The sequence below is a fragment of the Neoarius graeffei genome, chromosome 23, assembly GCF_027579695.1.
Source record: "Neoarius graeffei isolate fNeoGra1 chromosome 23, fNeoGra1.pri, whole genome shotgun sequence".
NCBI lineage: Eukaryota > Metazoa > Chordata > Actinopteri > Siluriformes > Ariidae > Neoarius > Neoarius graeffei.
Window position 1 is genome coordinate 29,578,297 of NC_083591.1, and position 27,123 is coordinate 29,605,419.

Below are 27,123 nucleotides of genomic sequence, written 5' to 3' on the forward strand. Positions count from 1 at the left end.
AGTCAAATAGGTCCTTATACACATTTTGCAAAAAGGGTGGATGCAGCATCTGTATAATCCCAGTTCTGGAAACCCCATGGATCCAACTCAATTTTTCCTGCTTTAAAAGACTTGAACTCATGAAGCTCTTAACAAGCACCTGATGTGTTGAGCATGCATGTTACAGTATGGGGTTCCCAGGTCTGGAAAAATTATTTTCCACACAACTATCAATAAGTTGAGATAAGAATTTTGATTAACTCTGAATTCGTACACCACAATAAACCACCATCTTCCTGCCTGCATGAAGGCACTGGGATAATGAATAAGTCACATTTGCACCTGAAGCGTTCCTAATGCATCCATTTATTTAGTGAATAGAGTGATTAAGCTGGTGTGTGTGTGTGTGCATAGATGTTTTGGATTGGGTCTAGGGTCAAGGGCCTGCAGGAGGCTCCTTCATGGTGTTGCCAAACTGACAGGAGGAAGAGCAGAGTTTCTCTGTGATGATGAGAGGCTGCAGCCAAAGGTGAGAGATCACAGTTGCCATCTAGTGGAGACACACAATAGAAAGTGTGTATAAAAATGTCTGTAAAACAATTTCTAAAAAATATCATTCTGGCGGGCGGCACGGTGGTGTAGTGGTTAGCGCTGTCGCCTCACAGCAAGAAGGTCCTGGGTTCGAGCCCCGGGGCCGGCGAGGGCCTTTCTGTGTGGAGTTTGCATGTTCTCCCCGTGTCCGCGTGGGTTTCCTCCGGGTGCTCCGGTTTCCCCCACAGTCCAAAGACATGCAGGTTAGGTTAACTGGTGACTCTAAATTGACCGTAGGTGTGAATGTGAGTGTGAATGGTTGTCTGTGTCTATGTGTCAGCCCTGTGATGACCTGGCGACTTGTCCAGGGTGTACCCCGCCTTTCGCCCGTAGTCAGCTGGGAGAGGCTCCAGCTTGCCTGCGACCCTGTAGAACAGGATAAAGCGGCTTGAGATAATGAGATGAGATCATTCTGGCGATAGATTCTTTAATTAGAGAAATGCAGAAAAGAAGTAATTCGGACAAATGTTGCCTATTTTAAACTGTTCCTATGGTGTCATGATAAAAATGATAATGGCTTGAAGTCATGTTAACAATTAGTTATATCAATCAGTGAGCCAGCTGAGTAACACATTATATGTAAATCTCTTGTGCTTTATTAGTTTCGTGAACAGTGTCACCTTTTTAACTCAAATATAAACAAATGTATAAATATAAACTCTAAATTTTAAAAAAGCATTGTATGCAACCAAAAAGACAATTAAAACATAGAAATGAAGAGCTGGGGATTTCCATAACTCAGTTAAAAGTTAAGCAATGCCAGATGATTGTGCTTAATTATAGGTAATATGTGAAGTGCTTTATTTTATTTTATAAAAAGATTATTGCCTTGTTGTAGCTGATAAAATGTCTGAAGAAAGCTCTGGAACCTGCGCTGACAGATGTGCGCATTGACTGGTACGTGCCAGACAACATGGAGGCTCTCCTCTCACCTAATGAGATCCCTCCGCTCTATCCAGGGAACCGTTTGATTGGCTACTGCACTCTCTACGATGTCTCTGCTTTCAAAGTAAAGAAGAATGATGTAAGTGTATGTGAGAGAGAAAGAGAGGTAGGAAATGGGACCATTTAGCTTTGTGAATAGTAAATTGTATTTTCTAGATTGTATTTTGAAGGGCTGTGTATAAATGAGTGTAACAGCATGTACCTTTAAAGGAATGGAAAATGTAATGTAAATGCATGCATGGGTTGGTAGCTTGTAATATTGAGAGCCTGTAAGAAAAGTTTCAGGCATGTTTGACCATTTATGAGAAAGTTGTGAGCGTTTTTGTATCGCTGCTCTAATGCCACCAGTAGGCTGCCATGCAGCCTGTTGGAAGGGCGATGCATGACGTCACTTGGGTGCAAGGCTGAGTGTCACTCTTCAGTACTGAAGGGGCAAAGTGTTAAGCAGTAATCAATTTCCGCAGACAAGATAGCGGAAAGTGACTCAGAAGACAGCGAGTACGAATTCATTGCAGGTTTTACTGGCCTAGAACCCTATCAGTTTGAGCCAAGAGTTGAGGAAGGTGATTCTCAAGAAGAATCAGAACAGGAAGCCAGCTCTTCAGATCCTGAAGCTGAGGAGGAACAACAGATGGGCAACACACAATGGTGTTCATGCAAACGTTATGATCACACATGGATGAAGCATGCTAACAAGTGCTTTTGCTGCCAAGAACATGTAAACACTCGTGCACTTGCCTCTTCAACAGATTTAGGTAAGTCAGATTGTATGCAGTTCTGTTTGTAGGTAGTCTAGCAAGGTTACAGACCACAGAATGAGGCTGTCATGGCAGCAGTACTTGTACCAGGGATATAAATATGACAAGTTGCCTCAGTCATGTAGGAGTACATCAGCTGTTCACTCTTCCCTCACTGTTCATCAGTATTATCTTTCCCCCTCCACTTTTTTGTTAGAGAAAGGGAATTTCAAAAATTTTCATATAAACTTTTAATGAAATAATCTCCAGCCAGGGGCAGTGATTTCTTGTCTGTGTCTGGGGGGATTAAGTGCAGATGAGCTTCCATGTGCTTCACCCAAGTGACATCAGAGCATTGCCACAAATGATCGGGGGGGGGGGGGGGGGGGGGGGGGATTTTTCTGATTGGTTAAACCCCACACTACAATTCCCATCATGCTCCTCATTGCTCTCCGTCACCTGAGTACTGACAAAGTGTACCTGTTCATCATTACAGCCTCATTACTCCACAGTATTTAAAGACTCTGTTCATCCTAGCTTGCTGAGAAGCATTGTTCTGGTTTTCACTGCTCATTACCAAGATGTTTGTTTACGCCTGTTTGACCTGTTCCTGTTTTTTTACTTTGAGTTTTGGATTATCCTGTTTATGCCTGTTTTCAAATCACTTGGCCCATGCCTGTGTATTGACTATGTTTCTTGCCTACTGTTTTGGAATTGTCTGCAGCTTTGAAGTTTTATTAAAAACTGTCAAGCTTGCATCCTCTCGGTCTGTGCCTGATTTTCATGACGGAATACCTTGCTGCATCATGGATTCAGCAGAATGGGAGAACTTGCGCAGCACGTTCATCAACCAGGGCCAGCTTATGAACAAACAACAATGTCTCCACGCCACCAAGGAGAAGCTCATACAGCTGGCTAACGTGCTGTCACAAGTCTTTCTGCCTCACTTCAAGCAGACCCATTCAGTCACCACCAGCTGTCTGACTGCACAACCGGATAAGCTTGCTGGCGAAGCCGCTCAGTACTGAGGCTTCCTGTTGCAATGCACCATGTATTTCACCACTCAAGAAGGTTCAGATCAGGATAAGGTGGCTCAGCTCATAAACTTGCTAACAGACAAAGCTACCAATGGGCTACCACTGTCTGGGAGCAGAACCATGGAGCCAAGCTCACCTATGAACCATTTGTCTCAATGTTCCAGCATGTGTTCGATCATGTACCTTAAGACAAAGAGATCGGTGAAAGTTTGCTGGTCATTCGGCAAGGATCATGATGTGCCGCTGAGAACGCACTCAAATTCTGGACATTACCTGCAGGAAGTGGATGGAACAAGCCTGCGCTGAAGGCCATCTTCCACCACAGACTGAATGCAGACATTCTCACGGAGCTCATCAGTCATGACGACCAGGTCACCCTTGATTCCCTCATCAATCTCGCCATACGTCTGGATCAACTCATTCAGTGTTGGTCTAAGGTATTAGGTCTCACATATTTGACAGCTCCACATGCCAACTCAGAGCCCATGTAGTTTGGCCATACCCAGCTAAGCATTGCCGAAAGGGAAAAGCGATGATGGGAGGGTCAATGTATCACCACAGTAGAAGCAGAGAACCTTATATCTAACTACTCAGTATGCTATAAGACTCCTGTTAACAAGGCAAGCAGAGAGAGAACCCCTGACATGTCTCGTCAAGAAGGGGGCAAAGAAACTGGCTTGTAATCCCACGGCTGAAGCTGCATTCAAAGCTCGAGTGCATTCACATCAGCACCCATTCTCAAGCACCCTGATCCCAAAAAAACGTTCACAGTGGAGGTGGACACCTCAGACATGGAAGATGATGCTGTATTGCCTCAATAATTTGGTGATAAACCAAAGTTGCACCCAGTGGCCGCCTTCTCAAAGCACTTGTCTCCAGCTGAACAAAATCATGATGTTGGCAACAGAGAACTTTTAGCCATCAAACTGGCTCTTGAAGAGTGGAGGCACTGGCAGGAGGGCACCAAGCAACCTTACAGTTTTCATGGACCGTAAAAATTTAGAGTACCTTCGTATTGCCAAGACACTGAATCTGAGGCAGGCTCTGTGGGCCCTTTTCTTTACTCGATTTAACTTCACTCTGTCCTATCATCCTGGCTCCCACAATGCTAAAGCCACCTCAGTCTTGTCAACATGGTACCCATGAACCTGAACTTATGCCTGAACCCATTCTGCCACCCTCCTGTTTCGTAAACACCATAACCTGGGAGATCAACCATGAATTATCCCACACACTACCTAATCACACTCCCACTGGGTGTCCAGCCAACCTCACATGTTTCCCCCATGCCTCAGGGCTTGCCTCATCACCTGAGATCATACCTCTCCAGCCACAGGTCACGCAGGGTTTCACCATACATACCAGCTCCTAAAGGTCAAGTATTGGTGGCCTCACATGATCTCTGATATCAATAAATTTGTTTCATCTTGCTCTGACTGCGCTAGAGCCAAAGTCCCCAGGTCACTGCCAGCAAGCAAACGTAAGCCCTTACCTACTCCTCAGCGTCCCTGGACCCACATTGCAGTGGACTTCATGACTGACCTTCCAGTATCTCAAGGTCAAATACCATTTTGTTAATCTGTGGGCACTTTTCTTTTTTCTTGCACCTGGTACCTCTACCCAGTCTGCCAACAGCCTTTGAACAAGCAGAAATATTGTTTAACCATGTGTTCAGAAACTTTGGTATCCTGGAAGATATTGTAAGTGATCAGGGTGTCCAGTTTGCCTCTCAAGTTTGGAAAGTCTTCATGGATAACCTGGGAGTCACTGTGAGCCTCAGGTCAGGATACCAGCCCCAAGCCAATGGCCAAGTTGAGTGGGTGAATCAGGAAATCAACACATTCCTTCGTTCATTCTGCGCTGACAACCAAGAAAATTGCCCACATTTCCTCCTGTGGGCTGAATATGCGCAAAACTCCTTGCTGCCCTCTGCTACCTACCTCACACCATTCCAGTGCATGCCAGGTGTCCAGCCCACCTTGTTCCCCTGGAATGAAAGCCCCACAGATCTGCCAGTAGTTGACAACTGGTTCCAAAGGAGCGAGCAAGTATGGGAAGCCACCGACAAATGTGTTAACCAGGCAGGCACAAAGACACAAAAGAAACACTTACTACAATCAGGGAGAAACCCCCATGTACCAGCCCAGGGACAGAGTCTGGCTGGGTACTAAGGACCTCCAAAACGTGGCCAAATGTCATAAGCTGAACCCACACTACACTGGACCCTATAAAGTTTTCAAAAGAATCAAGTCACTTACCGTCTTGAGTTATCCTTTCCTGTTTCTCAGCTCAAGTCTGTCACACCTGGACCACTTGCATCCCATACCCCAGCCACCACTCCCTCAGAGCCCCTCAAACTTGAAGGTCAGCCTGCTTACATTGTCCATGCTCTCCGGCATTCACACAGGAGGAATGAGGGCCCCAAGTATGTTGTTGGTTGAGAGGGATACCTCACCGAGGAGCAAAGTTGGGTCTCAGTCAAGAACATCCTTGATCCCCATGCTCACTAGAGAGTTTCATGCCACACGCCCAAACAAACTTGGTCTTTGTCCCAGAGGCTGCCCTCCCACACATTCAGCTCACTGGGGGGACCCTCTGTCACATTCACTGCCCATTCTCCATCCCCTGCACTTTCACTTACTGCACAACACACCCTGCACTACAGTTCCCATCATACTCCTCACCACTCTCCGTCACCTGAGTACTGAAAAGGCACACCTGTTCAGTACAGCCTCATTACTCCACAGTATTTAAGGACTCTGTTCATTCTCACTCAGTGAAGTTTTGGTTTTCACTGCTCGTTACCAAGCTGGGGTGGGTTTCCCAAAAGCATTGCAGCACAAAGATCATTGTTAAATGTAGCACAATGAGTAGCGAGTAGCACAATGAACACTCTCTCCTAGTTAAGATGCTCTTAGTGTTAAGAGGCTTTTGGGAAACGTGCCGCTGTTTGTTGATGCCTGCTCCTTCTTTGTTGGACCTATTCCTGTTTTTTTTGTTTGTTTGTTTGTTTGTTTGTTTTTATTTAAGTTTTGGATTATCCTGTTTATGCCTGTTTGAAAATCGCTCGACCCATGCCTGCTTATTGCCTACATTTCTATATACTGTTTTAGAATTGTCAGCAACTTTGAACTTTTATTAAAAGCTGTCAAGCTGCACTTGTATCCTCTCATTCCGTGACTGGTTTTTGTGACAATGTCAGTGTGAAAATCCCTCATCTATGTCTTCATTTTACCATCTTTATAGAAATAGAATCAAATTCCCTTTGAAAATACATTTGAGAAAATGATGGTAAATTATGCAAATAATTTACTTTCTACATAAACCTCTCTTTTGGCTGGCACATAATTATTGGAATATAAATCATTTTTCAACTAAACCCATCGATTTTGTTGTAATTAGAATGGTCATGTGAGTTGTCCCAGAAGCAAGAAAAGAAGAAACTAAGGCAACACATTGCATGGAAAATGTTTACATTTTTATACTATAATAGGTCTAGGACAAATTGAACATTACAAGATCTACTACTTTTTTCTGTTTGAGAAATTGAGGCAAGGGCATTTTTTTTTTGTATTTTTACTCTCATTGACTGTGATTACACCCAAATTGAAAGAGTTAAAGAGAGGTGTGTGTGTGTGTGTGTGTGTGTGTGTGTGTGTGTGTGTAGGTGAAGAGTCAGGCCAACAGACCCTTGACATATGGTTCATTTGGCTCAGTGTTTGAGCTCTCTCCTGGATCATCTGAGTTGCTGCAGCCATTGGTGCCCATGGCTGAGAGAGAGGGAAAAGGAGAACTGGAGCATGAAGAGGACACTGAAGATACGCTGAGAGAAAACTCACAAGAAGTCTCTTCTGAGTTTTCCTGTGCTCCAGCCACAGACAATATTGGCAACTCCGGTGACACATACATCTTCAACTCTGGTCACATACATGCTATACACAGACAATGAGCATCACTGACTCTGGTAATGCACACAGGGCCAACCCTGAAACATTTAGTGTCCTAGGAAAAGCTCACCACTTGTTGCTTTTGCAGTGTGTTTATGTAATTTAAATCCAGCACCAACAATAATGAATGTGTATAAATAAATGAGAGGCCTTCAATGCATCTATACAGTAGGCCCTGTTCACACATGGTATTAATTTCCATCACAAGTGAGCCGATCACATATGGACAGCCAGAACGCATACTGTTTGCACCTGGTATTTTTAATTCTGCTCTTGAAAGTTATAAATGAGTAAGACATGAGACGATAAAAGAAGCATCATCTTTATCCATTAGTCTAGCAGTGGAGAACTCAATCAATATAACTACCTAGATAACTACCTATAACTCAGACATCCCAACTCTCCCAGATGTTCCGGGAGTCTCCCGCATATTGATGGTGGCTCCCTGACTACCGCAAATTAGATACAATATCCCAGAATCTAGAGAGAGAGAGCATCCTGATTGCTCCATCTTGCTAAGTAGACCAATTGGTTTTCTGTGTGGGTGGGCTTTAGATCTTATCTCCTGGACCAAGAGTCTATTGGTTCAGTGTATCCAGGAGCATCATGGCAGAGTGTCCCAAAAAATGAAAATACAAAACCTACTTTACCTCAGATTACACAAAAATGTACCCTTGCCTAAGGTGGGGTTTACATTAGACCGTATCAGCGGATCATCAGATTAACGTTTTTAAAACGATTAGTGTGCACACAGCAACGCCAATACACGATTCGCCTGCACACAGCAACGCCAATACACGGATACGCTCGGCTCCGCAGGCATCCTGCGCTCCAAATCACTCCGCCCTGAACAGCGAGTGCCCTCTGGAGGGTGCGCACTCCGGCCCTGCGCAGCTCACAGAGCGCACGAGTGAAGTGCACGAGCAGTGATTCGGGACTGAGCCGCTGTGTGTGTGATCTCAGTGCATGTCGGGCATGCGCGTCACTTACCACTTGCAAGTGGAAGGATGGCAAGCCTAAAGACAATCATAACTACACAATGGGCAGTATTTGCATCAGTATTTGCAGTATTTTCATACTTTTATACTCTTTAATGAAAGGTGATACAAGGCGGAAGTCCGCGCCGGTTTTCAGCAGTCGCGTCACATGACCAACGCCAGCGAATCAGGAAGGTGGATGTCACAGTGACGTTGTCCAATGACGACGCCAGCTAGAGCTCAGCACAGCGTATCCGCGTATTCTCAATGTTTACACAGCACCGGACCAGACACGATCTGGATTGAATACGTGGACCCTGGCGGATTCCCGTTTCCCGGCGTTTTAATGTAAACGGACAGTGCATCCGCGAAGAAAACGAGACAGATACGGTCTAATGTAAACTTGGCCTAAGAGGGGTAAAAAGTGATGGTGTTGCATGCTGTACTGTTTGCAGCAGTGACTTTAGTATTGCCCATGATGGGTTAAACAACTGTAAAAGACGTTGAGATGAGTTTAACAGGTGTCATTTGTTCATGTGCATTAGGGTGCATCAGTTGCCCTTACTTTCATAAAATCTGATGCATTTTTGTTTGAGTGTTCCTTTTCACCAATAAAGACATCCTGTAAATTTTTTTGACCATATTCAAAAGTCTAATGGTGGCACCATGAGGTTCATTTTTTGCCAAAAAACGCTTATTTTATGTTTTCGCGTAAGGTTTGAATCACAATGTTGGACTCCATTTATTGATTTCTTGTGACCCAGAGATCATGTTAAGAACCTTTGCAAGGGATTGAGAAGCATTAATGTGATTCATAATACATTTGTATTGTTTAAAAGTAGTTGAACAATGATTCAATGAACAGCTAAAACTCAAACTGTGCTTGATATTATATTTAGAATATGTACTAAAAATGTGTATCTAAGATATTTGGTATACTCTATAAGGTGCCATAATGTTTCATGAAAAGTGATCAAAATTTTGTCATAAAAGTCATAAAATAGCAGCTTTTTCCATAACTTTGAGCTCCTGGTGCCACCATTAAACTTTTGAATTTTGTCAAAATATTTCACCCAGTGTGTTTTCTTACCAAAAGGAACATAAAAACAAAAATGCATCATGATCGGAGGAACTTTTCATTTTTAGGGGGCAACTGATGCACCCTAATGTGCATATTATTTATACTAGCTGGTTAGCTCCCAAGGCTACACACCTTAAGGTCACACACCTTCAAGACTTGCTTAAAGTTGCACTGGAATATTAAAAAAAATAGTTAAATAATACAACCCCAATTCCAAAAAAGTTGGGATGCTGGGTAAACTATCAATAAAAACAGAATGCAATGATTTGCAAATCACTGAAACCTGGTATTTCATTTAAAATTGTACAAAGACAACATGTCAGATGTTGAAACTGAAAAAGTTCGTTGTTTTTTTGAAAAACATGTGCTCGTTTTGAATTTGATGTCAGCAACACGTTTCAAAAAAGTTGGGACGGGGCGTGTTTACCACTGTGTTGCCTCACCCCTACTTTTAACAACACTCTGTAAACATTTGGGAACTGAGGAGACCAATTGCTGTAGTTTTGAAAGACAAACATTGTCCCATTCTCATCTGATAGACAATTTCAGTTGCTCAACAGTTTGGGATCTCTTTTGTCATATTTTGTGCTTCATAACACGCCAAATGTTTTCAATGTGAGACAGGTCTGAACTGCAGGCAGGCCAGTTTAGCACCCGGACTCTTTTAGTACAGAGCCATGCAGTTTTAATATGTGCAGAAAGCAGTTTAGCATTGTCTTGCTGAAAGAAGGAAGGTCTTGCCTGGAAAAGATTTTGTCTGGATGGCAGCATATTGCTCTGAAACGTGTGTATATAATTTAGCGTTAATGATGCCTTTCCAGATGTACAAGCTACCCATGTCATGTGCACTAATGCACCCTCATACCATCATAGATGCTGGCTTTTGAACTGTGCACTGATAACAAGCTGGATGGTCCCTCTCCTCTTTAGCCTGGAGGATGTGGTGTCCATGATTTCCAAAAAGAATATTTACTTTTGATTTGTCAGATCTCGGGACAGTTTTCCACTTCACCTCAGTCCATCATAAAAGAGCTCGGGCCCAGAGAAGGTGGCGATGTTTCTGGATATTGTTTATATCTGGTTTTAACTTGCATTTGTGGATGCAGTAATGAACTGTTTTCACAGACGATGGTTTTCTGAAGTGTTCCTGAGCCCATACAGTGATTTCCACTCCAGGCACGTGTCTGCTTTTAATGCAGTGTTGCCTGAGGGCCTGAAGATAACAGGCATCCAATGTCAGTTTTCAGCCTTGTCCCTTGCATAGAGAGATTTCTCTGGATTCTCTGAATCTTTTAATGATTTTATGTACCACAGATGATGTGATCCCCAAATTCTTTGCAATTTTATATTGAGGAACGTTATTCTTAAATTCTTGCACTGTTTGCCCACGCAGTCTTAGAGAGCGGTGAACCCCTCCCCATCTTTACTTCTGATAGACTCCGCCTCTCTGGGATGCTCTTTTTATACCCAATCATGTTACTGACCTGTTACCAATTTACCAAATTAGTTTTTTTAAGCTTTACACAACTTTTTCAGTCTTTTGTTGCCCTGTCCCAACTTTTCTGAAATGTGTTGCTGACATCAAATTCAAAATGAGCATACATTTTTCAAAAAACAATACAATTTCTCAGTTTTAACATTTGATCTGATGTCTTTGTACTATTTTCATTGAAATACAGGGTTTCCATGATTTGTAAATGATCGCATTCTTTTTTTATTTACAGTTTACACAGTGTCCCAACTTCTTTGGAATTGGGGTTGTAGTAATAAGCCATTTGCATTAATAGTACAAGTCGTCTAGATATTTTGTCACATTTTCTACATTTTTTTTTTTTGTATATATTTTTCTCCTGAATGTGTGGTGCGCCATGACCAGTGCTGGCGTAATTGGGCCCTACTTTTTTGACACTCCAACAGTGACGTCAGATGTCTACATACAGATGGTGCAGCAGTACGCCATTGATGAACTTCCACTACAGATCCGATTGGTTTCTACCATCTAAGTGTTAATGTCATTTTGACTAACCCTGTATAGTGTTAGAGTGAACAATAGCCAAGTAGTTTCCGAAACTAAAGGACTAATCAGATGGTTCACAGCAGCTTAGACAGACAGAAGAAATCGGTGGGCCCGAGTTTTGAATGATGCCAGGCTTGCAAGGGTGATGTTACCAACCACACTATCTGGAAGAGTGTTCCAGACTTGGACTGTTTGGTGGATAAAGCTTCTGTCCAATGTGTGAGTCCTATAGGCCTATCTAATTTGGTTTCTCTTGTGACATGTCCTGTTCATCCTTTCATACAACAGGGGATGGGGGGCCTTGGGGCTACCTCCCTGAACTGACTTTTTGCAGGTTGGTATGTCTGTAAAACTACCTTTTTTCCTCATTTATTATATGGAAATAGACAACAGAGCAGTGATTCAGAGGCTATCAGAAAAAGTCTACACATGGAACCATTTGGTTTTTACAAAGCTTCACAGCATATTCCAGTTCCTGTTTCTCCAGCACCATAGATAAAAATGCAATGTAATGCATGTTGTTTGTTCCTTTTTACGCAGAATCTTTTATCAGTTATGAGTGAAATAATGATAAATGACAATCTACGGTAGGACTTCTAGTAACCTTATGTCAAAGTACCTGAAGTCAACAACTATAGAGTCCAGACTATTCATATACATGCATCACCAATAATCGTGATCAACAACATGGAAATTACTAAAACAAAATACCTAATGTCATGTTGCAACGTCACTAACCGCATTGCAGCCAACCTAATGCAGAATCTAGGTATTTATATCTATGGAGAACTCCACTGTTCAGTATGATTTCCAAACAGTCTCACAATGATTATGTATTGTCCTGCTAGGGTAATGACACAGTTGATTAAGCAGTCCTTTTTTGCTGTCCAGGACACATTGAGACATTTTTGCATTCACACTACAAATGTTATGTGATCATATGGTCATATATTCTGTGGTAACTGCTTGCACATATAAAGATAAATATCCACATTTACAAGATTACAATTAATACATTTTACTCTAGTAATACACAATCTTGGAGGCAACTCAAACCATCAAATCTAATTGTAGCACTCCTAGTGGCAGGAAGAGACACAGACAAGAGGTGTGAAGTGCAAAGCAGGTGTTTTTTTTATTTTTCTTGTGATGATGTGGAGTGAGCCAGTTAGTGTGAGTGAGGTGGTGTGAAAGGTCCCAGGAAGTGAGAAGTGATGAGTTTCATGTCCCTTACAGTGAAGAAGCAGCTTTTCCATCCTTTCAGCAAGTGAGTGCTAGGCCTGTCGCGATATTCGATATACTGACTTATCGTACGGTAAATGAAAATGAACTCTGTAATTTTTTTTACTGCGATTTTGGCATTTATGCGCTGTACATCTACATAGGGAAGTCACCAGAGTACTAGCTTGACCCACTGACTGAATAAAACACCGCGCTGTTTTCTGTCGTCTCATGCGGCTGTCTGTCAGAGGCGAAGCCTCCCAGCATGCAACAGTTATCCAGCCAGAGTATCCACTGAATGGGGAAAAGACAACAACATGTTGCTCCATTGTACAGACCATAGGCATAGAATTGGGTATGGATGTGTCCCTACCAATATTTCTGATTGAAGACGGGGGAAAAAAAAAATCACGCTCCATGCGTGGTACACAAATGGTTACTATAGGTTTCCACTGGGCTAAACACTATGCAAAATTTGCTCATGAATATTCGCTCTGGGGGTGTGGTCGTGAAAACAGCAAGCATTTTGGCTACCATGTCAATTAGCAAGTGTGGTTGCAGTGCAGTGACCGGCTGCTAGCTAGCAAGCTAGCAAACTATCCTTGAGGAATGTATTAGATTAGCTCGTAAAATTAATCAGTTAACAACAGTTTGTATTCAGTGTGTAAAAAGTACAACATATGAATATAACAGTTTTCTAAGTTTGTGTGGTATGTAAATAACAATCCAACTTGATGCCGACAACAGGTGTTCATTAAGGTCACAAAGACATTATTAAATCATATCAAATTGCGCTAATGTTGGCTAATATGGCAACTAGTCTTGCTTGTGAAGTACCTGCAAACTTTAGCAGCCCGCTAACCCTTAATAGTGGAGCAGATAACTAAAAAAATCCTTCAAATGGTGACACAAGCATGAAATTTTGCACAGATACCCTCCTGGATATACTCTTTCAGATTAGGATCCTGGCCACGTGAAAATTCAAGATGGCGACCTTTTTTCAAGATGGCCGCCATCAGTATCTGGCAATCTCACACCGAGACCATATATCTGTTGAAATAAACATGCTTTTTCCATTTAAATGAACTTTAAATCATGGGATTGTGATCATGAACTGTTTCCCACAATCTACCATGTCATTCAAGATTTAAACAAAGAAGACCTCCAAGTCCAACCTAAACTATCGGAACTAGGAGAGCCCAGCTCTGCCTTCTCCGTATCCAGCCACAGACCAGCAGTGGCACTGGGCACAGCCTAGTTATCATGGGGCCACCAAACCAGGCGAACCTGGCTCCAGCCCCAGAGAAAATAAAGAAGAGAAGAAAATGTTGTTCTATTATGCGCAATCAGCGAAGATATCCAACAAAAAAAAAAAATTAATTGCATTGAACTGCATTGAAAAGAAAGCAACAGGATTCGATTTGTTTTACTTACAGTGACATCTATAACTTCTATGTTATCTTATCTCGTATCTGTTACTGCCCTCTAGTGTTATCTTAATATCTACATTAGTAATACTGTTACACAATCTTATACATATCTTATAACTATAAAACACTTATGACTAACTTAACTCTAACACTTAACTCTAACACTTAACTCTAAAACACACTTAACTCTAACACTTAACTCTAACTCTAAACACTTATGACTAACTTAACTCTAACTTATTTGCAACTATATAAAAAACCTTTAGGCTGTAGGAAGTCACAATAATCCCAAAAGTGATGGTCTGACAACGCATGCCATCCACCAAAAGACAAACAAAATCAATGCGCAAAATTTATCTACAGTTCACATTTGCAGGAGCAGAGTGCTGTGCACACAAGGCCCAGCCTGAAGCACTTGTATCTACCACGGCAGCTGGTTTTGCAACCACATTTGGTCAGTTGCTCACAGCTCTTGGCTATGGGAGCATTGGCCGTCCAGAAAACGTGCCACTGTTCACCAGACTTCTGCCATCCCCAGTCAGCAGGACTCTCAGGTTCAGGCTGACACAGGGTTGCCTGGCCCCACACACAACCGGCCTGGTAGGCAGCACGCTTGGTATGTTGGAGAAGAGCGGCTTTGGTTGGTGGGATGGCCTCATAAGGTCGTTGTTTCCTGGCAAATAATTCGAGCCTCACCTCATCTACAGTGGCAGCCGTGCTGGATCTGTCATACATAAATATGACAAACTTCTCCAGGATGTCAAGGTCACTCTGTTGCACTGTGAGAGGGTACTGACTCAGTTTGGAGAACACAGGGGAGACTTCTGGGAAGATATCCCAGGTCTGCCAGGCAGTCTTCTTTCCCTTGTTTCTGAAAGCTGACACTACATTGAAGGTTAACCTTCTTAAATTTATATCAGAGACAACAAAATCTGTAAAATTAGCATATAAGAGCATAAACATGGTTCACTTGGAAAATTAAATTAAGAGGGAAAATAACAAAAAATTGTCACATTCGGGCAGCCATCTTGGAAAATGGCGGCCATCTTGAATTTTTGGCGTGGCCAGGACCCTTTTCTAAAAGAGAGGACATTAAAGCATATTTGTGGAGAATTTCATGCTTGTGTCACCATTTGAAGGATTCTTATGAAATATGCAATTAACCGCTGCACTATAATTTGAAGTGCTTCAGTTAAGACCTGCAGAGCCCTGACCAAGTTCGTGTAACATGACACAGGTAAACAACAACCTGATGGTGATGTGGATATTAAAAGGTATCTGGGCCACGAACAATTAAATAAAACATTTTCACATAATAAGCATAACAGCCTCCGCCTTCTTGATAAGAAATTTTTGGTTACTCCCACCTCTCTTTTGAAAACATCACATACCGAGTACGTACATACATACGTTGAACTGATTGGTTTTCGAGGGGGTTCATTTGAAAGCGGGAGGCTAAAAACTTTTCTCTGTAGAACTCGGTCACTCCCTCCTCTCTCCGCTCAGGGCTCAAGAAGACAACAAAAGGGCAATAATATAACAACAACCAATCAGAATTCAGATACATTATGTTGCCAAGTAAAATTGTAACCTTTCAACGTGTCAAAAAAGTTCTAGAGACCTCGTCCTGTTTTACCATTAGATCAATCACATATCAGCTTAAACTAGCATTCTAAAACTAGTTAAAGATCACACAGAAGATGGCCTACTCCCCCTGCCATGGTGTGTTTTACTTCCATTTATGAGGGAAAGGAGCATACACCCTCCCGACAGTCAATGCGTTATTCGCTTGTAAAACACATTTGCAAATTGGTAGAATGAGTTAATCATCACATGCAAGATTTGCAATTAATCACATGAATTTCATATTATTATTATTCATGAATTACTACAGTTCTGAACTTAAAATTTTAAAAGTCTGGACTTTGGAGAGATGATGGATACTCTTTTGGTGGAACACAACGGAGCAAAATATTGTGACCTTCTAATGTTGACCTGAAGTTGGCGCCACTGGGGGTTGGCATTGGGTTTTTGTCCCCACCAATGTTAATACCAAATCTACGCCCTTGGCTACATTATCTCGTTCTAACTGTTGTTACTTTTATCCAAATGACAGCTGGCAATACGTTATTATTTTGCACTTTGTTTATCTGGGTACTAATCTTTGAGAAACTGGATTGGCAGAATGTTGCCTGTGAAGAAAAGAACGTCTTTTTATTACCCTGTGCCAAGTTAATATTTACTTAAGTGCAATTTTTAAGAGCCATAGATTGTATTTTATTTATTGTTTTTGTTGTGAGTGGTTTTGTTTGATTATTTTATTTCTTTAGGTTATTTATTTATATTTTTTTACGTTCCACTGTTGAATTGAATAAGTTGACTTCATTAAAAAGCTTACTGTTCTTTGAAAGGGTGTATTTGCATGATCATTATTATTTTACTAGTGGCATAAAATTGTCTTGAAAAGATGTCAACAATAATATCGTTTATCGCAATAATTTCTGAGACAATATATCGTCCAACAAAATTTATCGTGACAGGCCTAGTGAGTGCATTGTCTGAGCTGGTATCTGGTGTGGAAAAGCACACAGGATATTAGGGAGTGTATTCAGTAGGAAGTACTCACTTGCTATGCTGCATGCAGCCTTTATATACTCCGCGGTGAGCTCCTGGAGGGTGAATGCACGTGCCATAATTAGCATTTGCCAGCCTCACTGTATTTGTCCGCTCTTCCCTTTGTGCATGTGTATGGCGCTGTTTTCTGCCTGTGGTATTGAATTGCCACTGCTTGCTTTCGGCATGATGAGTGGGGCGCTGTCTTTTTTCAGCACCATGGCCACTATGCAGTGAGGAGTGCCTGCAGATAGGAAGAAGATGTCTGTCACACACCCCAGCTCCAAGCTGCCCATCAGAGGAGATTGGGCCCAGAACATGTGCTGTCGAGAGAGGGCATGTGCATTGCTGTTGTGGGCTCCCGCCCAGTGTTGTATCTGGAACAGAAAGCCCTGGAGGCAGAGAAACCAGCAGCTTATTTTATTGTTGGAGTTTTTTTCCTTTGCCATCCACTGTAGCAGGGCATGGTCTGTGGCCAGGGTGAAATGTCTCTCTCATCTCATTATCTGTAGCTGCTTTATCCTGTTCTACAGGGTCGCAGGCGAGCTGGAGCCTATCCCAGCTGACAATGGGCGAAAGGCGGGGTACACCCTGGACAAGTCACCAGGTCATCACATGGCTGACACATAGACACAGACAACCGTTCACACTCACATTCACACCTACGGTCAATTTAGAGTCACCAGTTAACCTAACCTGCATGTCTTTGGACTGTGGGGGAAACCGGAGCACCCGGAGGAAACCCACGCGGACACGGGGAGAACATGCAAACTCCGCACAGAAAGGCCCTCGCCGGCCACGGGGCTTGAACCCAGAACCTTCTTGCTGTGAGGCGACAGCGCTAACCACTACACCACCGTGCCGCCCAAGGTGAAATGTCTGCCTGCTAAATAGTAATGGAACGCCCCTATTTGATGGTGAGGGCTTCTCATTCCACCACCACATACCTTTGCTTGGTAGGGGTCAGCTTCCGGCTAGTGTAGATGATTGGGTGCTCCTCTGCATTGAAATCCTGTAACAGCACAGCTTCCAGGCCCATTTCCGATGCATCCATGTATACCAGGAAGGGGTGCTGAAAGTCAGGGTTCCTCAGGACTGGGATGCTCAGTTTTGAGGGCCTGGAATGCTGCCTCAGCCACGGGTATCCAGTAGAGGCACAAGTTAGGCACAAAATGCCGGTAGTAGTCGGCCAACCCCAAAAAGGCAGTACCTGCTTCTTGGTGGCAGGCCAGGGGTAGTGGTGGACGGCTTCACTTTCTCCCCCCAGGGGCTTTAGGAGCCCCCAGCCAATACAGTATCCCAGGTACTGTGTCTTGGTCAGCCCCAGATGGCATTTCTTAGGATTTGCCATCAGTTCTGCATTGCAGAGTCCACCCAGCACTTCCTTAAGGTGATGGAGATGATCTTCCCAGCCGGTAGAGGGGATGACCACATCGTCCAAATAGGCCATCGTGTAGGGATGATGACACCTCAAGACGATGTCTGTTAATCTTTGGAATGTTGCAGGTGCTTTCTGGAGCCCCAAAGGAAGGACTTGGTATTGCTGGTGTTCTGAATGGGTACCGAAGGCTGTCTTGTGCCGCGACTCTCTGGAGAGGGCCACTTGCCAGTATTCTTTTGTCAAGTCGAGCATGAAGATGAATCTGGCTATCCTTTGGTGTTCTATGAGGTCATCCACTCATGACAGGGGGTGACTGTTGAAATCCGACATCTCGTTCAGCCTCCAGAAGTCATTACAGAGCCAGAGGCTTTCATAGGGCTTGAGTTTGATGACAGTGGGGCTGGGGGATTCCTGTTTTCTGCCCGTGGTGCTAAACTGCTGCTGCTTGCTTTTGGCATGGTGAATGGGACGCTGTCTTTACACGAGTAAAACAAAAACACGTCTCCATCTCTGGTAATACAGGCATACTCAGAACATTGACATTAACATAATATTAATTCCAAAGACATTAGCAAATAGACACCAACAACTCAAATACAACACAGATCAATGCCACCCACATCAGTACCACCGCATGTGAATTTGCATTAGCTTCCAGGTTGCTTCATTACAGACTATCAGAGTTTTAAAAAGGAAGCATGTCTTAAAAATAAACTGTTATTTCTATTAATGACTTCCTAGTTAATCTAATCATTTTTTTTTTATTTTGTTTGATTACAAGCCACTGATGACTATGCTGCAAGTGATGTGCGCTGGCGGATGCAGCAGACCTCATACGTACAGGAACAGTACACATTAACACGGTGCTCTCTGAGTAGTGAGAGGGGTGTGTTTCCCTCCTTCTATCCCTCAGCTGAGTGCCCCTCTCTTGGCATGGAGGCTGCATCACTTCCTCACGGCCTAGAGAAAGTACAGCCTCAACAAAGCCATAGTCTCACACGCTGGGACACATCATGGAAACAAAACATCCCTTCATCAGTGGAGGCAGAGTCTGGGAAGGTGAGGGAGAATGTGGAAAGAAATTGTATGTGGCATGTATGTATGGGTTGCTACTATGTGAGAATTTCTGGAAAACAATATTTATATGGAATTTCAGATGTTTTAAAAATGGCTAAATATTAGAGAAAATGTGAGCTTGCCGTAATCAGCATGTGACAGTGTTGCGCCCTTAAACAGGGTAAAAGTAGCATGAGAAGAATGGATGCATAGCTCTCACCTTCACTCATGTGTACTGAGTCAAATTTTAAACACACCAATCACTTTTTTACAGTTGTCACGTCTGAACACATTCAGTTTCAGGACCACAGTTACCCTAATGTGTGTTTTTAACCTCTAAATTATTTAGCTTCATTTTTAACTAAATTATCACATGAATTATGAAATGCATTTTAAAACTTTATCTGCCATATGAACTGATAAAATTAAACACATTACTACACAAATATATAGTAGCAACAGTTATTAGCTTTGACATTAACAATGGCGCAGTACACGGTCTCAGGACTAAGTCAGGAGGTCTCCGTTTGCTAGCTTATACATTGTTTGAGTTAGAGAAAACTTCTTACAACTTTAGCAGTCCCAAAAACATTATCTTACTTTCATATAAACATCACAGTAACAAAGAAACTATTTCTAACACATTTTCATAAGTTTCCAGTGCTTTGTATATGGTAATTACCTTTAACAGGGGGTAAAAGTAGCAGGAGAAGAATGAAGAATGCACACACAGCTCTCACATTCACTGATTGTGCTGAGTGAGAATGAGGACTGCAATCTCCCCTACTGAATGCCAAGGCATTACCCACAGCTCAATGATCAATCCACCCACACAGGCAAAGAAATTAGCTTTCTGTATTGCTCTTTATATCACTGGCTACACAATAGTCTCAACAGTAACTAAAACACACTCACAACCAGGAATGAAATGGCATTTCCTGAACATAAAGTACAATAACTGCATTAAGGAATCAGTCAGATTAGATTTCAATTATTCTTGTCTTGTTATATATGACCTGTCACAGCAGCATGATGGTGCAGTGTTTAGCACTGTCGCCTCACAGCTGACTGGGACCTTTCTGTGGCTACATCCACACGACAACGGCAACAAGATTTAAAAAAAAAAATATCGCGTCCACATGGGCAACGGATCAGTAAAATATCAGGTACATATGGCAATGCAACGCTTGCTGAAAACGATGCAATATACATGCCACACCTCTAGGTGCGCTGTAAGACGGTCCCATCGGAGACACCAGAATAATAGAAGAAGTAAGGACGCATGCGCATAAACTATTATGCGTGAGACTTCATATTAGCCAAAGTCAGAAAAATCTGTTCGTAAAATTACGTTATAATGACCAAATACAATGAAAAGTATTTTTCCAGTCTCACCTGTGAAAGGTAATCCCATGTGATCTCGTTTGGACGGCAAACCAAACAGTACAGTTAAACGCAGCACATGAATGAGGCATCTTTATTCTCCGCTTTGCCCCATCCAATACGGCGGCGAGGATGACGTATGATTCTACACGGAAGGCGGCGTCTTTAATGGTCCGGAATAAATTGAATGCTACACGTTGATGGATTAATTTGTTCTTCTACGCCCTTTTTGAGGAATGTATTGTAGGACTTAAACCAACATCTGAAGAGGTGAGATCGCTCCTTTTTTTCCCCTATTTTTGCTGGCGGGATTGACTCTGCCCTAAGGGCTATTCTCTCTCTCTCTCTCTCTCTCTCTCTCTCTCTCTCTCTCACTTTGCACCATTACACAATAAATATTCACAGTGAAAATATTTTGTAAGCGCGTTTCATGAACCAAGTTATAGGATTTGTTGACAACTCGCATCGAGTTCGTTACACTTCTACCCGGCGTGAAGCACATGTGGTTGTGACATCATCGTAAACAAATCCGTTCTACTCATCCAGACGACTTCGCAACGGCGCCGTTGCCAGATCTTTCCACTCTGGAACCCGTTCTCAAAAGATTTCGTTTTGGGGCACCCAAAACGCCGGTGCCGTGTGGACGCCAGGCTGAAACGATAAACAATTTTATCAGATTCACCTGAATCCGTTGCCGTGTGGACAGGGCCTGTGTGGAGTTTGCATGTTCTCCCTGTGCCTGTGTGGGATTCTTCCACATGATCTGGTTTCCTCTTACAGTCCAAAAACATGCGGATTAGAACAGCTGACTACTCTAAATTGCCCATAGGTGTGAATGTGAGTGTGAATGGTTGGTTATCTCTGTGTCATCCTGTGATATATACACATTATATGTATATACTTATGTGTGTGTGTGTGTATATATAAATAAATTAGGTGACCTGCCCTGGGTGTATCCCACCTCTCACTTGAACTCAGCTGGGATTGGCTCCAGCTTCCCCTGCAACCCTGACATGTAAACCATATAGATAACTGATGGTTGGATGGATACGCTGTTGATAATATTCGATTGAGAGAAACTCACTGATTTCATATAGTCTTTAGTACATTTTTTTTAATAGTTACATTAAATATTTGCAAAACAATTTGATGAAAACATACCTTGTGTGCACACCACTATATAATTTGTTCATTCATTCTTTCATCTTCAGTAACCACTTTATCCTGATCAGAGTTGAGGTAGATCTGGATACTATCCTGGGAACACTGGTCATGAGGCAGGAATACATCCTGGATTGGACACAAGTCTATCAGAGGGCATCATACATACGCATTCACACACTCATTGACTCCTAGGGGCAATTGAGTCTTCCATGTTTTTGGAAGGTCAAAGGACACATGAGAACCTGTGCACATACAAGGAGTACAAAGAATGCTCAACATGGATGTCAGTAATGGTGCTGAAAGCATGAGTTCTGAGCAGCCTCTAAACATGGCCCCTCCGGATTACAAATCCCAAGAGTCACAGCACCCTCTGTCACCTGATTAGTAACTATGCCACCTGCATCTCATTCAGCATTTACCCCCTCACCTACAGTGGTGCTTGAAAGTTTGTGAACCCTTTAGAATTTTCTATATTTCTGCATAAATATGACCTAAAACATTATCAGATTTTCACACAAGTCCTAAAAGTAGATAAAGAGAACCCAGTTAAACAAATGAGACAAAAATATTATACTTGGTCATTTATTTATTGAGGAAAATAATCCAATATTACATATCTGTGAGTGGCAAAAGTATGTGAACCTTTGCTTTCAGTATCTGGTGTGACCCCCTTGTGCAGCAATAACTGCAACTAAACGTTTCCGGTAACTGTTGATCAGTCCTACACACCAGCTTGGAGGAATTTTAGCCTGTTCCTCCCTACAGAACAGCTTCAACTCTGGGATGTTGGTGGGTTTCCTCACATGAACTGCTCGCTTCAGGTCCTTCCACAACATTTCGATTGGATTAAGGTCAAGACTTTGACTTGGGCATTCCAAAACTTTAACTATATTCTATTTTAACCATTCTTTGGTAGAACGACTTGTGTGCTTAGGGTCGTTGTCTTGCTGCATGACCCACCTTCTCTTAAGATTCAGTTCACGGACAGATGTCCTGACGTTTTCCTTTAGAATTCGCTGGTATAATTCAGAATTCATTGTTCCATCAATGATGGCAAGCTGTCCTGGCCCAGACACAGCAAAACAGGCCCAAACCATGATACTACCACCACCATGTTTCACAGATGGGATAAGGTTCTTATGCTGGAATGCAGTGTTTTCCTTTCTCCAAACATAACGCTTCTCATTTAAACCAAAACATTCCATTTTGGTCTCATCCGCCCACAAAACATTTTTCCAATAGCCTTCTGGCTTGTCCATGTTATCTTTAGTAAACTGCAGATGAGCAGCAATGTTCTTTTGGAGAGCAGTGGCTTTCTCTTTGCAACCCTGCCATGCACATCATTGTTGTTCAGTGTTGTCCTGATGGTGGACTCATGAACATTAACATTAGCCAATGTGAGAGAGGCCTTCAGTTGCTTAGAAGTTACCCTGGAGTCCTTTGTGACCTCGCCGACTATTACACGCCTTGCTCTTGGAGTGATCTTTGTTGGTTGACCACTCCTGGGGAGGGTAACAATGGTCTTGAATTTCCTCTATTTGTACACAATCTGTCTGACTGTGGATTGGTGGAGTCCAAACTCTTTAGAGATGGTTTTGTAATCTTTTCCAGCCTGATGAGCATCAACAACGCTTTTTCTAAGGTTTTCAGAAATCTCCTTTGTTCGTGCCATGATACACTTCCACAAACATGTGTTGTGAAGATCAGACTTTGATAGATCCCTGTTCTTGAAATAAAACAGGGTGCCCACTCACACCTGATTGTCATCCCATTGATTGAAAATACCAAACTCTAATTTCACCTTCAAATTAACTGCTAATCCTAGAGGTTCACATACTTTTGCCACTCACAGATATGTAATATTGGATAATTTTCCTCAATAAATAAATGACCAAGTATAATATTTTTGTCTCATTTGTTTAACTGGGTTCTCTTTATCTACTTTTAGGACTTGTGTGAAAATCTGATGATATTTTAGGTCATATTTATGCAAAAATAGAGGACATTCTAAAGGGTTCACAAACTTTCAAGCACCACTGTATATAAGCACAGCTCTCACTCCATGTAGTCACGAAGTATCGTTCAGTGTTCCCTACTAACATACCAAGCCGTTTGATTTCCGCCTGTCTGTGTTTGACCAGTATTTCCGTTTCATCTTGACCTCGCTTTATCGCTTTGTTGCCCTGTTTGCTGATCGCTCAACCCTCGCTTGTTTCCTGACTTCGTTTCCTGCGCATCAATTCGGCTTGGTCTGCAGTTTGCTCAATCCTGGTCTCCCCTGCATCTGTAAGTGCCTGCACTCTGACAGGATACTTCGCCACCTATGAATGCAGGAGAGGAGTCGAAGCAGACTGCGCTCAACACTCAAGGGCGCTTGTTGGGAGAACATCAGATCCTTTGCAATCTAAACACCAGGATAGCTCAGCTTGCTGCTGTCATGTCGCAGGCCCTCTCACCGCACCCTGCAGCTCCCAATGTTGCAGTGCAGTTTGTTCCTCTACCAGAGAAGTTTTTGAGTGAAGTAATATATATAGAGTTAGGCACTGCCTAAAAGCGGAGCTCCCATCTGTTTCTGGGTTGTAGAATTTTCTTATATCATAGCCAGCCTCTTTTGTTTTATTTCTTTACAGGCTAGAACACTGGCCACTAGGCAGTGTGTATGACTGGCAATTACTAACACTGGCCACTAGGCGGTGTGTATGACTTTCAATTACTAACACTGGCCACTAGGTGGTGTGTATGACTGGTAATTACTAACACTGGCCACTAGGTGGTGTTTAGGACTGGTAATTACTAACACTGGCCACTAGGTGGTGTGTATGACTAGCCGCTTTATCCTTCTACAGGGTCGCAGGCAAGCTGGAGCCTATCCCAGCTGACTATGGGCGAAAGGCGGGGTACACCCTGGACAAGTCGCCAGGTCATCACAGGGCTGACACATAGACACAGACAACCATTCACACTCACATTCACACCTACGGTCAATTTAGAGTCACCAGTTAACCTAACCTGCATGTCTTTGGACTGTGGGGGAAACCGGAGCACCCGGAGGAAACCCACGCGGACACGGGGAGAACATGCAAACTCCGCACAGAAAGGCCCTCGCCGGCCCCGGGGCTCGAACCCAGGACCTTCTTGCTGTGAGGCGACAGCGCTAACCACTACACCACCGTGCCACCCTGTGTATGACTAGTAATTACCAAACACATTTCCCTGCTCATCACCTAAGCAGCTCATCACGACATCATGTTAGGGTACCTCTGGCTTTGACTCAGTGACCTCTTAATCTCCTGGCAGAGAAAGGACATTATGCAATGGTCTCCTGCTTGTCTTCAAAATTGTTTGCAGCTTTCTCAAGTCACTATTTCTTCCACTTCTGTACAGAGCCCTATGCCCAATTCTTTGGACAATGTCCCTACCTGCTATCGTGATCTGAAAGAAGTATTCAGCAAAGGTAAAGCATGTGGCTTACCCCCGCATCGCCTGTATGATTATGCTATCGACCACCTTCCAGGCACGACTCCACCTCGCAGCAGAATCTACCCACTGTCCTAAAAAGAACAATCTGCAATGGAAGAATATGTACAGGAGGCACTGAAGCAAGGTTACATCAGACCATCTACCTCTCCAGCATCTGCAGCTTTCTTCTTTGTGGAGAAGAATTGTGCCCGCTGCCATTCCAAGATGGCAGCACGCATACGCAGCGGCTCCTCTCTGTCCCGACAGAACGGTGTTTTTGTGTTTTTTGTGTTTTAAAAGTGTGTATCTGTTCGTCTTTGTCGCGTCCATTAGTCTCAAGGCGCACATACTCCCGTGAGTTTCTGCTCGACATCCGCAGAACTATATTCACGGATATAAATCCAGCAGACGTGGAAGTGCTATGCGACTACGGTTTGCTCTGGAGGCCTGCTCAATCGCCAACCCCCACTCCTGCATCCAGCCCGCAGTGGAAGTGCCACAGGCGGAACATGCGGAAGCAGAAGAGAGGCAAACGCGTAAGTATCCGAGCTAGGCTAGCGGCTAGCCCTCACCAGCTGGCTAGCCCTACCATCACTCTGGCCAACGCTTGCGATTGCGTTTTTTTTGCTAGAAATGGTTATCTCCGATGTAAATACCGTGTGTCTGTTTGCTTCGCGGTGTTTCAGCTCCACTGCGCTCTGTTTAGCTTGCTCATTCCATAGTGAAATTACATGCCTGTATGCAGCTTAAGTAGCCACGAGCTCAGCTCGTATCATACAGCTGATTCGCGAAAAAAAAAACCCAAAAGACTTAAATCATCATGTGACTGGCCCATATGGTAATTTACCCACACCCCCCAGCAGGCTACAGTCCTGACAAAAATGAGACAATTTGCAACAAAAAATGTATGCTTTTCCAACAAAACAATCTATTATCTGAAATACTGATTGCATTCTTCAAGATCTCAACTTGCACATGATGGAAAAAAACGAAAATCACAAATTTTGAAAAAAAAATGCTTCTTTTGCGATTATCTCGGATTCGTTTCGGCTGACATGCGTCCCTAGATTCGGTGAGGTGTCACATATTGCTGGTAGCAATATACATCCCTCCCGGCTCCAATAACAAAGGAGTGAAGCACTGAATGAACTCTATCAGCACATGTGGAAACAATACTCTGGACAATGTTTACACTAAGGGCGGCACGGTGGTGTAGAGGTTAGCGCTGTCGCCTCACAGCAAGAAGGCCCGGGTTCGAGCCCCGTGGCCAGCGAGGGCCTTTCTGTGCGGAGTTTGCATGTTCTCCCCATGTCCGCGTGGGTTTCCTCTGGGTGCTCCGGTTTCCCCCACAGTCCAAAGACATGCAGGTTAGGTTAACTGGTGACTCTAAATTGACCGTAGGTGTGAATGTGAGTGTGAATGGTTATCTGTGTCTATGTGTCAGCCCTGTGATGACCTGGCAACTTGTCCAGGGTGTACCCCACCTTTCGCCTGTAGTCAGCTGGGATAGGCTCCAGCTTGCCTGCGACCCTGTAGAACAGGATAAAGCGGCTACAGATAATGAGATGAGATGAGATGTTTACACCATGCATAAAGATGCCTACAAAGCCCTACTCCTCCCCCACCTTGGGGCCTCAGATCACTCCACTGTTATGCTAATGCCAGCATACAGGCCGCTGGTTAAAGTCACCAAACCAGCTACAAAACAGATACGTGTGTGGCCAGAGGGGTCCTCAGAGGCACTCCAGGACTGTTTTTCCACCACTGACTGGAGCATATTCAGACAGGCGGCTACCTACAACAACAACACAGATCTCCAGGAGTACACGGAGACCGTCACTGCCTACATGAGGAAGTGCATGGACGACGTTACGGTCACCAGAACCATCTCCATTCGGGCCAATCAGAAGCCATGGCTGACAGGGGAAGTCTATAGGCTCCTGTGGGCTCAGAACGCCGCCTTCAGAGCTGGGGACGAGGTGGGCCTGAGGACAGCTAGGGCCAATCTGTCACGAGGCATCAGGGTGGCCAAGAGACAGTATTCCAGGCACATTGCTGACCATTTCAATGACAGCAGAGACACCAGGAACCTGTGGCGGGGGATT

The 27,123-nt window shown here is 43.4% G+C and overlaps 1 protein-coding gene across 1 annotated transcript in view; it reads left to right on the forward strand.

Moving 5' to 3' along the window:
• Positions 1-27,123, forward strand: part of vwa5b2 (von Willebrand factor A domain containing 5B2) — a 133,967-nt gene that overhangs the window by 65,936 nt on the left and 40,908 nt on the right. Inside the window, exons 10-13 of the mRNA XM_060906037.1 lie at positions 394-508; positions 1,409-1,594; positions 6,957-7,152; positions 18,738-19,015. Coding sequence (XP_060762020.1) covers positions 394-508; positions 1,409-1,594; positions 6,957-7,152; positions 18,738-19,015 — 775 coding nt within the window. The remainder of the gene's footprint in view (positions 1-393; positions 509-1,408; positions 1,595-6,956; positions 7,153-18,737; positions 19,016-27,123) is intronic.